At 41.1% G+C, this 14603-nt stretch overlaps 1 protein-coding gene and 1 long non-coding RNA gene across 8 annotated transcripts in view; one reads left to right on the top strand and one right to left on the bottom strand.

Annotated features, from left to right (window-relative positions):
* RBPJ (recombination signal binding protein for immunoglobulin kappa J region) overlaps positions 1 to 14603 on the bottom strand; it is a 215382-nt gene that overhangs the window by 85664 nt on the left and 115115 nt on the right. Inside the window, exon 1 of one of the 6 annotated variants that reach the window (XM_077776603.1) lies at positions 13241 to 13371. The exons of 1 other annotated variant lie outside the window; for it this stretch is intronic. In XM_077776603.1, coding sequence (XP_077632729.1) covers positions 13241 to 13299 — 59 coding nt within the window. In that variant the 5' untranslated portion in view covers positions 13300 to 13371. Of the gene's footprint in view, positions 1 to 13007; positions 13085 to 13240; positions 13372 to 14603 lie in introns of those variants that run through there. 4 more of the 6 variants (XM_077776601.1, XM_077776602.1, XM_077776598.1 and 1 more) reach the window with 4 other exon arrangements.
* Positions 14444 to 14603, top strand: part of LOC144241923 (uncharacterized) — a 23077-nt gene continuing 22917 nt past the window's right edge. For both annotated transcript variants that reach the window (XR_013338247.1, XR_013338246.1), the window contains exon 1: positions 14444 to 14550. This is a non-coding gene — a long non-coding RNA (uncharacterized LOC144241923). The remainder of the gene's footprint in view (positions 14551 to 14603) is intronic.

Genomic DNA, 14603 nt, shown 5'->3' on the forward strand with positions numbered 1-14603 from the left:
CCCCCCCCCCCCCCAACACATTTACCCTCAGGGATTCACAAATAACAAACACAGAATTCATTTCAACTGTGGCTACAATTTGTAAGCAGCCTTTCATTGCTCCATAAAGGCTCATCATTGTCGATGCTCATCACTTTTTAAGCCACATCCACAGCTGTGGACTTAGAAAAACAACACTTGCATCAAAAACTTTAAAATTACATTTATAAAAGTTTGACATAAAACAAAATTAAAAGTACTCCAGTATCATACAAAAGACGAAAGTATCTAGAATACCAAAAACACATCACTCAAGTCATCCTTAATAGTAATACCTTTCATTTATACAGTATAAGAATTACTTTCTAAGTTCTCTGACACATATAGTATCCTGTTTAACTTAAAGCCTAGATCAAAGGCCAAAAAAAAGTGAAGCGGAGTATCAAATCAGTTTGTAGTAGTGAAAAGAATGTGTTTTCATGACCTCCAGCCTGGGTTCTTTCCACAACTTTCTTCTGAAATCATAAACTGAAATGCAGAGACAAAAATTCCATCAAGTTTTTCTTAAAAAATAAAGTCTATTTTTAAAAAATCCCACATAAACCGAATTCCTGTTCAACTTCATCCTGCTGCCTCAGATCTTTACTCTGGCTGGAGTTAGGGAAGGGGCTCTTCTATTTAGTGAGCACACCCAATCCTGTAGATAGACAACTATCAGATATTCATCTCAAATTTGGAGAAGAGGGGGTGGAGAGGAGGAATTATCACATACTAAATTACATAGTAATTAGAAGATGCTCATGGCAATGATATTGGAATCCAGCAACAGGAGTCTGAATTTCAACTTTCCTACCAAGCAGCAAGTAAAACTGGGTTAAATTTCTATAAAACAATTAATACTGCCTTCCACACCAGACAATGGCAAAAGCTAAATGTAACAACAGATCTCAAGGCTATTGAATACCACATTTAAAAACACATTACATTTGAAACACATTAGATGAATCTGTATTAATACCAGGAAGCCCACTAGGGATGCCTGGGTGGCTCAGTTGGTTAAGCGTCCAACTCTTGATTTGGGCTCAAGTCATGATCTCACAGTAGTGAGGATGGAGCCCTGCATCAGGATCTGCACTGGGAGTGGAACTTGCTTAAATTCTCCCTCTCTCCTTCTCTCCCCCTACCCTGCTTGCATGTTCTCTCCCTCCTCAAAATAAATATTTTTTTAAAAACCTTCATAACATACACTAGCAGAAGGAGGGCTTCAAATCAGTAAGGACAGAGCATTCAAAAAGTGATGCTGCTAGAACACTTCATGGGTTCATTCATTCAACAAATACTTACTGAGTACCTTCTATGTACCAAGCACTCTATTTTAGTAGGGCAGAGAAATACAAAATCAAAACGCAAATAATACATATTGTTAGAAGCTGATATATGCAAGTGAGAAAAAAAATAAAACAGGAAGGCGTACAGAGTGTGGGATAAATGTGGTAAAATGAGAAAGTACTAGAGACCAAGAAAAATGTGCCAGCAAGGTGGGAAACCAAAATGTTTGAGCAAGAAGGGAGTGATCCAAGATATCAAATACTGATCAACTCAGATAACATCTGACAAAACTGACCACTACAGTAACCTGCAGGGGTAACTGGAGGGAGAGGAGCAGGTTTGCTGGAGATAAAAGCCTGGCTGAAGTAGGTTTAGGGAGAATGGAGACTAACTGGAGATAGAAAAACTCTCCATAGGAAGTTTGTTGCAAAGGGCAATAGAGAACTAAAGCAGAGTCCAGAGAAATAACAGCATGTTTGTATACTGTCAAGCATGCTTCAACACAAAGGTGACAAATGAGGCCAGGGACAGGGGAGGCTAGCTGGCTATCCAATGTCTCAGAGGAGCTGAGAAGGGACAGGATCTAGTGCACAGAGGGCTTGCCCTTCCTTAAAGAGGAGTTCTAAGAGTGATTCACAAACTCCAGCTAGCACCAGAAGCACCTGGAGGGCTTGCTGAAGCTCCAGACTGCTGGACTCCACACCGCCAGAGCTTCCGACAGAGGAGGTCTGGGGTAGAAGGAAGGAAAGTGCATCTGTAACAAGTTCCCTGATTATCCCATTGCTGCTTGTCCAAAGATCTCATTTTAAGAATCACAACTCTATAAAACAGAAGACAGAAAAAACTAAGTGCATGAAAAACAATGCTGTACATTTGGTTATACATTTGGAAAAAATAAAGTCAGACTCTACACCACATAACACATAGCAAAAAACAAAACAAAACAAAAAAAAACCACACACATTCCAGAAGGGTTAAAGGGATAAATCATTTTTTAAGTTGTAAAAGGACATTTATAAGAAAAACATAAGAATGCTTTCATAATCTTAAGTGTGAAGAAGACAAGCAAAACACAAAGCCAAAGGAAAAACTACAAATTTGATTACGTAAATATTTTAAAACGATTTAAGACAATAAATAAGATTGAATGACAAATGAAAATCTGAGAGAAAATACTTTAAAGTTGACAAAAAGTATCATGTAAAAAATAAAATTGTTACACAAAATAAGAAAAAGACATATTCCATCAGAATATATTTATAAACAGTCAAATCTAACTTTGCATTTCTAGAACACCTATTTATTTTTAAAGTAATCTCTAACAGAGAGTAATCTAATACTTTATCTAAAGTAATAATCTAATATAATCCCCTTTTCCGTAAAGCCTTTATTAGACTTCTCGATGGGATTGCTTGTTACCTTCCAGGGGGCGTGGACGCTTTCAGGTGAGTACCATTTAGGCGGAGAAACAAAAGCTCTATAAATACAGAGCAGGACAGTAAATGGCAGAGGCAGAATAAAGCTGTGTGAACCTGAGTTAAATTACTAAATTCCTAACCCTCAGACTTATCTATAAAATGGAGATACCATCTCCCTCACAAAATCAACAAAATGTCAACTCCCTAAAACTTCTCAATGTTTGCTAAACTACTGACACTTAATAAACTGAATGTCAGCATTTCCACTTAAAAAGAAAAAGTGGAAAACTAAACTCCCAGTTGTTACAGTAGTTAATTTCCTGGTGGAAGACTACCATGGCTGACTTTCCAGGACATATTTAAATAATTTTTGAATTTCTTATATGCATGATTTTTCCAACACAAAAATAATCAAGATGACATTAATGAACGCCTAAGAAAAACTTCCACATCAACAGTCTCTTCCTTGAAATAGAAAAACAAGCTAAAATGAGATGAAAAAATAAATCAACTGCATATCTAAGCCTCCATGTTAATTTAAATTCTAATGTAATTTATTTAATTTACCAACTGACAACTTTCAACAGTTACACCTTGGAAACTAGCTTAAGTCAAAAATAAGTATCCTCTAGGTAAAATCTTATATGTAAAAGGATTTCCCCTATATTGTGGGGGAAGGCCAGGATGAAAAATGGCTTGTTTACCAATAATTAGGAAATAATCTTTGAAAGCTACAGCTATCAAGTTTATTTTTTTAACATTATAATAGTCAAGTGGCAACTCCCACTAATTCAGTATGATCCATTTAATCAAATAATGGCACTCATTATTAGAAGCTGTAAATTACTAAAACTATCACTACTACCTCTGGAATGCTGAAATGGATTTAATTCACTTCCTTGACAACATCTGAATAAGCACAGATGACAGGTACAACACACTTAATGAACTCCGCAGTCAAGAGAATGATACTGTCTTGAAATATACACTAGAAAAATCACTGTATGAAAATCATCAGGTTCATAAATGAGTCTACCTCTCACTATAAAATTTCCAGTTGTGGCCTCCTTCCTAATTGACCATCTTCTTTTTTCTCAATCTCCTCTTCTACCCTTCCATTTTCTCTAACAGAGGGTTTTGAAACAACCGGCTGCAATTTAGTGCAAGTGGCAGAACTAAAATGCTAGGGAAAAGAGGCAGAGGCTGGGGTGAGCCAGAGGTAACTGAACCAAGGCAGTTCTGGAGTAGGGATGGCTAACGCACAGGGGGGAAGAAGTGTGCACTGAGAAGACACATGTTCTCAAAGAGGCCACCCTGGTCAGTCAGATATACAAGATAAAGAACACAAGCAGCATCAAGAACAGGAAGACAGCAAAGGAGGTAAGACCGGCAGGCTCAGAGCTGACTGTTTGTTTCTTTGTTTTATTTATTTTTGAGAGAGTACAAGCAGGGGTGGAGCAGAGAGAGGGGTCAGAAGATCTGAAGCAGGCTCTGTGTGCCTGACAGCACAAGAGCCCAATGTGGGGCTGGAACTCACAAACTGCGAGATCATGATCTAAGCCAAAAGTCAGATGCTCAACCTACGAAGCCACCAAGGTGCCCCAGAGCTGTTTATTAAGCAACACTCCAACCAAGCTTGGAGCTAGAGATTTGTATTCTTGGTCGAAGATGGCACCCACAGAAGTAAAGACAAAGCAAAGTGCATATAACATTAAAAGGCAGTTGAATGGGGATGCCTGGGAGGCTCAGTCAGTTGAGCATCCAACTCGGGCTCAGGTCATGATCTCATGGTTCCTGAGTTGGAGCCCGTGTCAGGCTCTGTGCTGACAGCTCAGAGACGGGAGCCTGCTTTGGATTCTGTGTCTCCGTCCCTCTCTGCCCCTCCCCCACTTGTGTGCTTGCTCTTTCTCTCTCCCTCTCTCTCTCTAAAATAAACATTTAAAAAATTAAAGCATTTATTTTTAATAATTTTTTAAAAAGGGAGCTGAATGGTATAAATTAAAAAGAGTAAAAGACCAGCACAAGTCCTCCCCAAAAAGCATGCTGGAACTAGTCTCAGCTCATTCATTGAATATGTCTCAGCCAATTGGAAATTGTTCAGTCCATGTGTGCCTACGTTTAAATGAGTGGTTACTTTAGAACATATGATTAGCGAGATCTTTTCCAGCTCTTAAGTTTCCTGAATGGAATGGATTTAATAACCTTAACATTTGTCACGCAAGATATAGTTACATTCTATGGTGTGTTACAGAGAGAAAAGAATATACCAAAATATAAATAAGAACATAGAATCACAGTCTAGTATCCTTACAAACCACACTTCATCATCTTTCATTAAGTCCAATAAGAAGCAAATTCCCAAAGTCTCCTCCTTTAATCATAAAACTATAGCCTAAACTCTAACCACCAAGCTTCACTGTCAATACATTTGGAGATGTGGAGTTTGGTCACTTGTGGAATTTCACTGAGCCTCCCTTCAGCTTCTTTCTAGAGGGCATACTGTAACGGCATTACGGTTTTTCTATTTTTCAACACTATGGATTTTTAATTTGCTAATGTTTCATATTCCACTTCAAAATGTATGGTCCAGAAATGGAAGAAAGCTAAACATGATTCAGGAGGTCCGTGTCTCCATGGTTTTTTCACAGAAAAACTATGCTGAATGTCAGCCTTATCACTTAGACTAAGTGCCACCTAGTGGCAAGCGTTATATATTATTAAATCCATTCAAGTCCTATTCATCCAGCATGCAACATTCTAGTTGATCACAGCTGTGCCATAATTATGCAAGATAAGTAAAATATTGATCCTGTCTTTATGGAGCTCGCTGACAAATCAGAGAGACAGAGAGAGAGACAGAGAGACTCGACACAGATCTATTCATGTAACTGCAGAAAGATGTTAAATGTTACCAAAGTATACAAAATTGTTACAGAAACATGAAAAAGTATTCAGCAGTTGTTTAAAAGCTAAAAAAAACAAAACCAGATCAGGTAGGTCCTCTTGTACGTGCTCACATTGCTCAGAGTTTCCCATTTCTAGTTGCTTTACCCAAGTTTCAATCATTCCATTTTTTTCTCCCCACCTTCTCTTCCACCGTTGCCAGCTCTCCATCTTATCCTTTAAATTCTACTCCAGAGCGGGGAAGAGAAGGACATATTTATTGAGTCCATCTACTACTCCCAGAACTGAGCTAGGCATTTTATATCCCATATCTCATTTGATCTTCACACCAATACCATGAAGTATTATCTACTCCGAGTTTTCAGACAAGACAGAGTAAGTGAATGCTCACAGCCATAGATCTACAGGGCACTGATTCCCAAGCTTCCTATACCATCCTGTCTCATAAGAGCTGCTTTGTTCTTTCCACGGATAAGCCTACTACCATCATGATCAGACTGTGTTTATATTTCTCTTATGGGTCTCCATCCACCCCAATCTATTCTACATAGATTACACCCAGCCACACCTCTTCAAAAATGTTCAGTCCCTTCCTACCTCAATCCCTGATTGATAACAAATCCTTAACTTAGGATTCGAGACCCTCCAAGAAGACCCAAACACTCTTCCAGTTTTATTTCCTAATAGCCCCCATCAGCTCTCACCTTTTCTATGAACTCTCCTCCAATTAAGATAATCATTCACACCTCTGTGTTCCCACTATTATACATGTTACAGTTCTTATAATTTCTATTATAACTCTCTGTGTACTTTCCACTAAATTATAAGCTTCACCAGACAACTTCTTTTTAAGACTAATACATGGCTCTCATACCTATTACGTGCTCAACGACTGCTTAGAACATATTTCTGCAGTTATACTGAAGAATCACTGAAGCATGGTTATACTCATTTCCCTGAACCCCTCCCCTTCATTACAGGGAACCTCAATGTTTCCACTTCCTCCAGTTGGTATATGGATCAGGAGCTTTGTACAGAACTATATAATTTTTTGAATGAAAATTTTTCTCACTCTCAAACCAAAAGTTAAATGATTTGAAAAATTATGCTGAAAACTGTGGAGACAATAAAAAAATTCACTGGTTGCCAGGAGGTAAGGTTGGGGAGGGGATGAGTAGGCAGAACACAAGATTTTTAGGGCGATGAAACTGCTGTATGATACTACACGGGTAGATACATTTACACATGTTCTAACCCAAAGAATGAAGTTTAATGTAAACTACAGACTTAGACAATAATGTGCCAATGTAAGGCTTTTTAAAAATATTTATTTATTTATTTATTGAGAGACAGAGAGTGAGCAGGGCAGGGGCAGAGAGAGGAGACTGACCCTGAAGCAGGATCCAGGCTCCAAGCTGTCAGCACAGAGCCTGATGCAGGGCTAGAACTCCTGAACCATGAGACCATGACCTGAGCCAAAGTTGGACACTCAGCCAAATGAGCCACCCAGGCGCCCCATAAGTTTATCAACTATAACAAATCTACCACTCTGGTGAGGGGGTGTTGATAATGAAGGAGGCTATTTACATACAGGGGCAGGGAGAACATGGGGTATCTCTGTGTCTTCCCCTCAATATTGCGATGAACCTAAAACTGCTCTTAAAAAAATAAGGTCCATAAGAAATAAAATAAAAACAAGGTATGTTAGCAAAATAAGGCAAGATCTTAGTGGGTCTGTTTTCCAATAAGGGAACAAATACCCTCCCTCCAACTATGCAAACCAGCCTAAAGCTAATATGTTCTGTCTGGAGCAAGACTAGTTCCAAAATAAATGGTTCATAATAATAAGAAAAAAAACCCACAACACTAGTTCTGTACTTTATAAGGTAACCAATACTGCAGTTATATAACATAATCTTTACCACACTAGTAAGAAATAACAGTGTTTCATAAAGTGATCAACATTTTTCCGGGTTATATAAAGTTTTTATGAGAAAGACACTCTTTATTCATTTATAATTCCATCATCTGATTAATAATGCACAGAAAACATATTAGCTCAAAGGCCAAGTTAAAACGATCAAATATAGGAAAAAAGTGTGGGAGAGGAGTTAAAAAGAGTCAATCTGATTTTCTAGCATATTTCAGCTCACATCCAACAGGTGTGGCATTTTCATCTCAAGGCTTCTGCAACTTAGGATACCTAAGAAACAGTGGTTTCTATATTGTTTTGTAAACTTAAAATAGCGCAATGTTTCCAAGACTGCCATGAACATAACCAACCTGACTAAAAAACTGTTGTGCCTATCATTATGCACGGTCTCAACATAACAAACCTACACAAATATTTACGCAGATGGGTAATTACTACCAATTATACAACCCAAGCCACAATGCCTGTAATGCTTGCTTTTCCTCAGAAGTATGTTCAGGAAACACATTATCCTTTTCATACCACTGGAATATCATTTCATTCCCTGAAGCAGAAGCAGGCCTAATGAGGCATCAGTGACACCATGATGCTGTGCCAGGCCTAAGGGGCACCCAGAACAGCAGGCAGAGTGTATGAAAGATGGTAGCAGTTGACTTTCCTGCATTATTACTGCTGTCCAAGCAGAGAGGAAAGCAGTAACAAGTAGACCCCAAAAGTTGGGGGTGACTTAACGGCAACATCCATGGTCAAGCAGCAATTTACCAAATAAGTCTACTCAAAATGCCAAAATACATATTTCAAGGGCTGCGGTCCACTGCACTAAATACATTGCTGCTTTCCTAAAACATGACCCACAAACCACAGGTTACAAAATAAAAAGTCCTGCCTATGAAAGGTAACCAGAAGAAAACAATTGTTACAACTAAAATATCTGTATACAGTGCTTTACTATTTACAAATCACTTACAACATACATAGTTTTATTTTGACCTTACTTGATAGCCACAATACCCGTCAGATAAATACAACAAAATTATCATTCCCCTTTTATACAGAGGTAGAACGTGAAGCTTGGAGAAATCATAAGTAATCTACCCACAATTCCTGAGGCTTCCTGAAGGTTATCAAGTTGCTATTTCGTTCAGTGGCATGGATCTCCCTCTCACCCCCCACAAAAAAAAAAAAGCAGTCCTCAGAGTCTTAAGTTTTAACACACATCCCTACACATCTAAGGACTTAAAACATTAAAAAATAATGGAACTTTTTGAGAAACACTTGTCAAGCATGCAAAAAAACAAAATGCGACACTTGTGATGCTTAAACTTGTCAGTTTTCCACAAATAATAAAATCTAATCCAAAAGGAACTTCTGCCCAAGATTTTACTATAATGTTCTCATAAGGCTATGAGACTGCCTGTAGCTGAAGATATCAATTCCTTTGGGTACCTCAGCAATTAAATTCCCCAAAGAATCAATACAGTCCCTGTATATATCAAATTCTGCCTACAGAAACCAGGTTGCAACAAGGTTTAAGAGTACTCCAGTCATTTGTTCAAAAAAACCTTTTTACTGGGTCCCTATCATGTACTGGCCACTCTTTCCAGTATAAGAATATATAAATGATCACACACACACACACACACACACACACACAAGAATCTGCCACATCACAACTATAAGCCTCTCAGTGTGACAATTACGACTCAGTAGGACACTTAGAGAATTATACTGACTCCTTTAAGAACACATGGAAGAGGCAATGAACCTAGCCTGCTAGATCCTGGTAGATCATCCTCAGGTTTATGTCTTGAATAATAACCCACTAATACCAGCACTTTTCATGCATAGAAGGCGTTAAATTGCTAAACCCATCCAGGGAACTACAGATTCTTAAATATAGCTGGAGCTCTGATTATAAAGGGAAATATAAACAGTTCAGATGGAGACAAAGTAAATGAAATAGTTACAGAGGACCCTATACGCCAAGCTAGCTAACATTTTTTAAGCACCTGCTACGGGGCAGCCATCCTACTAAATGTTTTAATCCTAACAACAACCCACTGAACAAAAAATAATTACCTTGCAATTGATGGACAAGCCAAGGAAAGGTTCGATCACTTTTCAATGTTACAGAGGTTTTAAGAGGCGGCGACAGAATTGGAATCCAGTTCAGATTAAATCCTAAATGTGAACTCTTACAACTCTCTACTCCACTGCCTCTTTAATGAAGGCTGCTAGGGGGAGCCATTGAAAGGTTTTTAAACTAAGTAATGAAGTGATCAGATTTGCTCTTTAGGCTGTGTGGAATCTGGATGAAGGAGTTGAGTCTAGGAACAAAAAGGAGGCTGCCAATGTTTATAGTAATCCAGGGGAGAAAGGAGAACAAGAACTGTGGCAGCAGAGGTGAAGGAGGCAGATTCAAGAGATTTTTCTGGAAAGAAAAGTTTCAGTTCTAGGTGACTAAAGATAAAGAGTCAGTGTTGAGAGAGGAATCTAGAAACCTAGCTTGGGGAACTTAGCTGGGACATGTTACCATCTACCAGGAATAGAGAAGCAACAGCTTTCATTTGTTCAGTAAGTCTCTACAGAGCGTCTCCCAAATGTAAAACACTCCTTGACCAAGGGCCAACCCTGAAATTTATGGTCCCAGTTGTTAGAAAATATTCTTTAGAGCAAATGACAAAGGACTGAAAACTATAAGGTATCTTGAAAATTAGTCATTACTATGAACAAATTTGGCCCAGAGTCTGGTGAAAACATTTTGTGCTACCATTTAAAAACAATATTGCCACATGCATAAAATAAAAACTTAAAAAAAAATATTACCATGTGCAGAAAACAAATCAATAGAAGGAAAGCATCCCACAATTTTACAATGTTATTATGAGTTTGACTGATTTCAATTTCTCCTACAACACACACACGCCACCTGTAATTTGTTACACATATCCCTCTCCCTCTAAGCCTACAGGGGAAAAAAATGTATTGGTTTTATCTACCCCAACTATAATGCATACTTTCATTTTTTTCATCCCACTATCACCATTGCAACTTGCCAAGAACTTTGTTCATAAATTCCTACTTGACTTCCTATAAAATATGACCTACTTCACATCAGCTTATTTCAGTAACAATTCCTAGACTTTAACTACACCTTTCATCCAAGGATGCTCTCTGCAAATCCTAAGGCACAGCAATCCTGTGCAGATGTGGCAAGTTATTACAATTCCCATTTTACTACATAGTTAGGAAATTGGCCCAGGGGAAGTAGAGTAACTTGGAAATAATCATAAAGCCAGATGCCAAAAATAACAACTTTTAGTCAATCCATGAGAAAATACTGCCCCTAGTTGAAACAACATGAAATTTAGTATTAGGAGGAAGCAAAAAATGTTTTAAAGTCACATCCTAGGTTTTTAATTTTTAAAATGACGCAATACTGGAATTAAGATTTGTAAGAACTTTCAAACACACCATTTTTTCCCTAATACCTTATCCACCCAGAGTGCCAAAGATTATTTAATAAATTACAGCTGGCAAGATTAGCCCTCCCCAACCTTTTTTTTATCTTACCCCTTTAAAAGACATTGATAGAAATCTATTATCGGCAATAGGTAACTTTTTAACAAACCTAACTGATTAAAACCTAATACCTAGACGCATATGTTAAAATAGATCTGGAAAGTGAGCATCTTATTTTTTTTTCCCTGAAAACACTGTGCAGACCAACCCACAATATGTATGGACAATAAATTTAAAACTTTAATAGCAAATAATCAGAATGAAAGTTTCCCAACCATAACCCATCCGGTATGTTTCTAAATAGGCTGTTTGTGATATAATTTAGTGAAGGCAACATTTTACTTGATCAGAAAATAAAAGCCTTACTTAATTCAGAATCACATAACAATATGTGAGAGTAGCTTTTATGATGTTTATGTGATCATTCTTACATGTACAAGTCAGAACAAAATACCTTCCCTTATTACACCGTATTTATACTCTGCTTACAGTCAGGAAAAGCGCACTCAAGGTTTTACCTTCAAAAGAATGATTATGCACAAACAAGTACGGGAGACAAATGATTACTGGTAAAATCCACTCATGGAACCCAGACTGAACACAAAGTTTCACAAAACCCTCACGTATCAATTATGAAACACAATTTTCCATTAATTAAAATTCAAACTACTAATTCTAATCACAGCCTTTGAAGGAAAAAAAAAGATTTCTACTGCACCAACATTCCTCACACTAAATCCTGTACATCCCCTCCTAGTAGCACTTCACGGACTTTATAAAGGAAATGACACTCCACATGATTCCGTGGGTAACACCACCTCTAAAGTAATGACCAACTAATGGGGGCGGGGGGACTTCTGAACTGTATATTCAATCTAGTAATCCTGGAAAATCCGAATATTTCTTATCCCCAGCACCAGAATATTTAGGCTATTTAAATACACTTCACCACACCACTCTCCCCCACCCCCACACACAACTCCCAACTTTTCATTACCATAACAATAAGCACTCTGAACAATTTAAAGCTCCTTTAACATTAGAAGTGCCTTCACCTTCCTCAAGACTACTACTTAAATGTCTTTTAATTACACTTGATTAATGCATTCCACAAAGATTCTAGAAGCAGTATTCATCAACCAGAAACTGCACTCTTAAGCGCGTTCCTCATTTCAACTCCAAAGACGGGACAGAAGGGTTGTCACAAATCTCGAACAGACCAGAAGCATGTAACTAGTAACTACCCACCGGTTATGAAAAAAGTAAATCATGTGTATCCAATTCCCAAGCACGATGCCTCCTCCCCTTTTCCTTAGGCAGCAGGAGTTACTGGTAAAATAAACTCCAGAACTAGAGTCTCGAAAATGCTGACATTTTCAATCCGAATACTCGCAAGCCTTTAACATCAAAATTCACTCTACGACTGTTCACGTACAGAATGAATATCCACTGTGGACGTCTGGAACGGGTCACACGCCAGCAGGAAAAGGATACCTCGCACCTCTCCTAACCGTCCCACGATACCCTCAGGTAACCCAGGGGCAAAGCTACGACAGCTGCCCTTGGCCTAGGCCGTCAGAAACGGCCTAAAAGCGGGCGGTGGAGGGGGCGGGGGGAGCAAGAACCAAGAGACCAGATCTTTTTCCAGGGCTACTGTTTCCAAGCAAAACAACCGTGGGCCCGAAGAGACCGCGAAGAAAACTGGAGACATTGTGATCCCGAGAGAAAGNAGGAGGAAACTAAGTATCCCCGTGCATCTTCAAGACCCACAGAAACAACAACAAACCGTAGGGTCTGTCTGCTCGCTGAAGCACCAGATGGAGCCCCCGAGGCTGAGACCGTTCAGCCGACATACTCCGTGGGTAGTGGATAAATCAACCGAAGATGAGAGGGAAGGGGTGGGGGGGAGGGTGCCAAGCNACCCTGTCACAACAGGCGCCATCTTCCACAAACTCTCGCCAAAACTCCAACCCTCGCGAGATTCCCCTTGACGCCTTCCCTGGTCCCTCTCCCCCGCCCCTTCCCTTTTCCCTCACTCCTCGAGTCCACCCAGCCCCCGCGCTTCTTTTCCCCTCGCAGCCGCCGCGAAGAGCCAGACGCCTCGCGCCGCCCGCAGAGTAGGGGATCCTGCTCGCTGCCTTCCCTGGAAACCTACCCAAGCGATGGAGCATGCGCAGGCGGCTCCTCCGCGGGCGAGCCCTCAGTGTGGTCCATGGGGAGCGCTCCGGTTATCCGGGTTTTGGGACGCGCCCTGAGGGACGTACGTGGAGACAGAGGAAAACCGGAGGGGATTACAACGGGGACGGGGAATGGAGGGGTCAGGAGGCGGGGCCGAGGGGAAGGGAGGAGGGGTCCTGGGAAAATCTGCCGCGTTTCACAGGCCTAGATGAAACACCTCCTCAAATGGGTGTTTTCCAAGTGGCTTCCCGCTCACTCCGGTTCCCAGCCCTTTTCATTCATTCAGCCGTTCATTGGGCGCCTCCCTTATGCTAATGTCAGCGTTAGATGCTGAAGCTAGAGAGGTGCCTGGAGTTCTGCGAGTGACAAACCTAGAACTGTCGTCGCCCATTCGGTCCCCCTTGCTAGCGCGCAGACAGACAAGTTACAACGTGGGCTGACCCTCCAGAGCTCTGGAAATGGAAAACTTTTGCAGTTCAGCTCAGTGGACTTCGCTTTCTTCCCCTTGGGTGTGAAATGAGCTCAGGCCAAGGCCTTTGGCAAAGACACCCCTAATGTCCACCTGTCTTACGCCTGCTAGGGCTCCGCGTAGTTTTCTCCAGGAGTGAAAGACGGCGTTGGAATTGAGAGCCACCACTCCCCCCACCCCGCACTCAAACCAGAGGTGGCTCTGGGGCACAGAGCTGCCTGCTGTGTGCGCCTTGTTAGCACCTCGTCGCAGCCCCCGGCCGTGTGTGAACGCAGGTGTAATGGGGACGGGCCCTGCCCAGGTCCTCCCGTGGGCCTGGCAAGGTGAAGGACGCTGGTCGCTGCCCCGAAACGTACTTCGGGCAACCCAAGCCTGGAAACCCCAGAGCAAACTTGGTCGGTCTGGGCATTTACTAGAAGGGAGAAGGGCCTGAATCCTGACCCCTTCTTCCTACCTGCAACATCCGTAGCTCCACCACCCCTCCCCTACCCTCACCCCCGCCAGCCTTGCCCTTTCAATTCCTAGAGATTCCCAGATCGAGCACTGCCTCCTGTAGGGAGCCCCAAAACCCGGAGAACTGGAATCCGCTGCCGGAGACCTGCTGAAGGCGCTGCAGGATTGGCGCGGCACGCGCGAGCGGCACTGCGCATGTGCCCAATGCGGGCAGCCCAGTCTCACGCTACACCTCCTTCCCACCGCCTTCCACTACTCAACTCAGACACAACACGGGCCGTGGGAAATTTCCTAAACCTCGCGAGAACGCGCCCACTGCTGCCTATGCTTTCGCCCCCAAATCTCGCGGAGCCCAGGCGGGACAGGTGTTTGTCTAGCGCAGCTCCAGGCCCTGTTCGTGCCGCGCGTGCCCGGGCGG

The sequence above is a fragment of the Crocuta crocuta genome, unplaced genomic scaffold, assembly GCF_008692635.1.
Source record: "Crocuta crocuta isolate KB4526 unplaced genomic scaffold, BGI_CrCroc_1.0 scaffold57, whole genome shotgun sequence".
NCBI classification, from domain to species: Eukaryota; Metazoa; Chordata; class Mammalia; order Carnivora; family Hyaenidae; genus Crocuta; species Crocuta crocuta.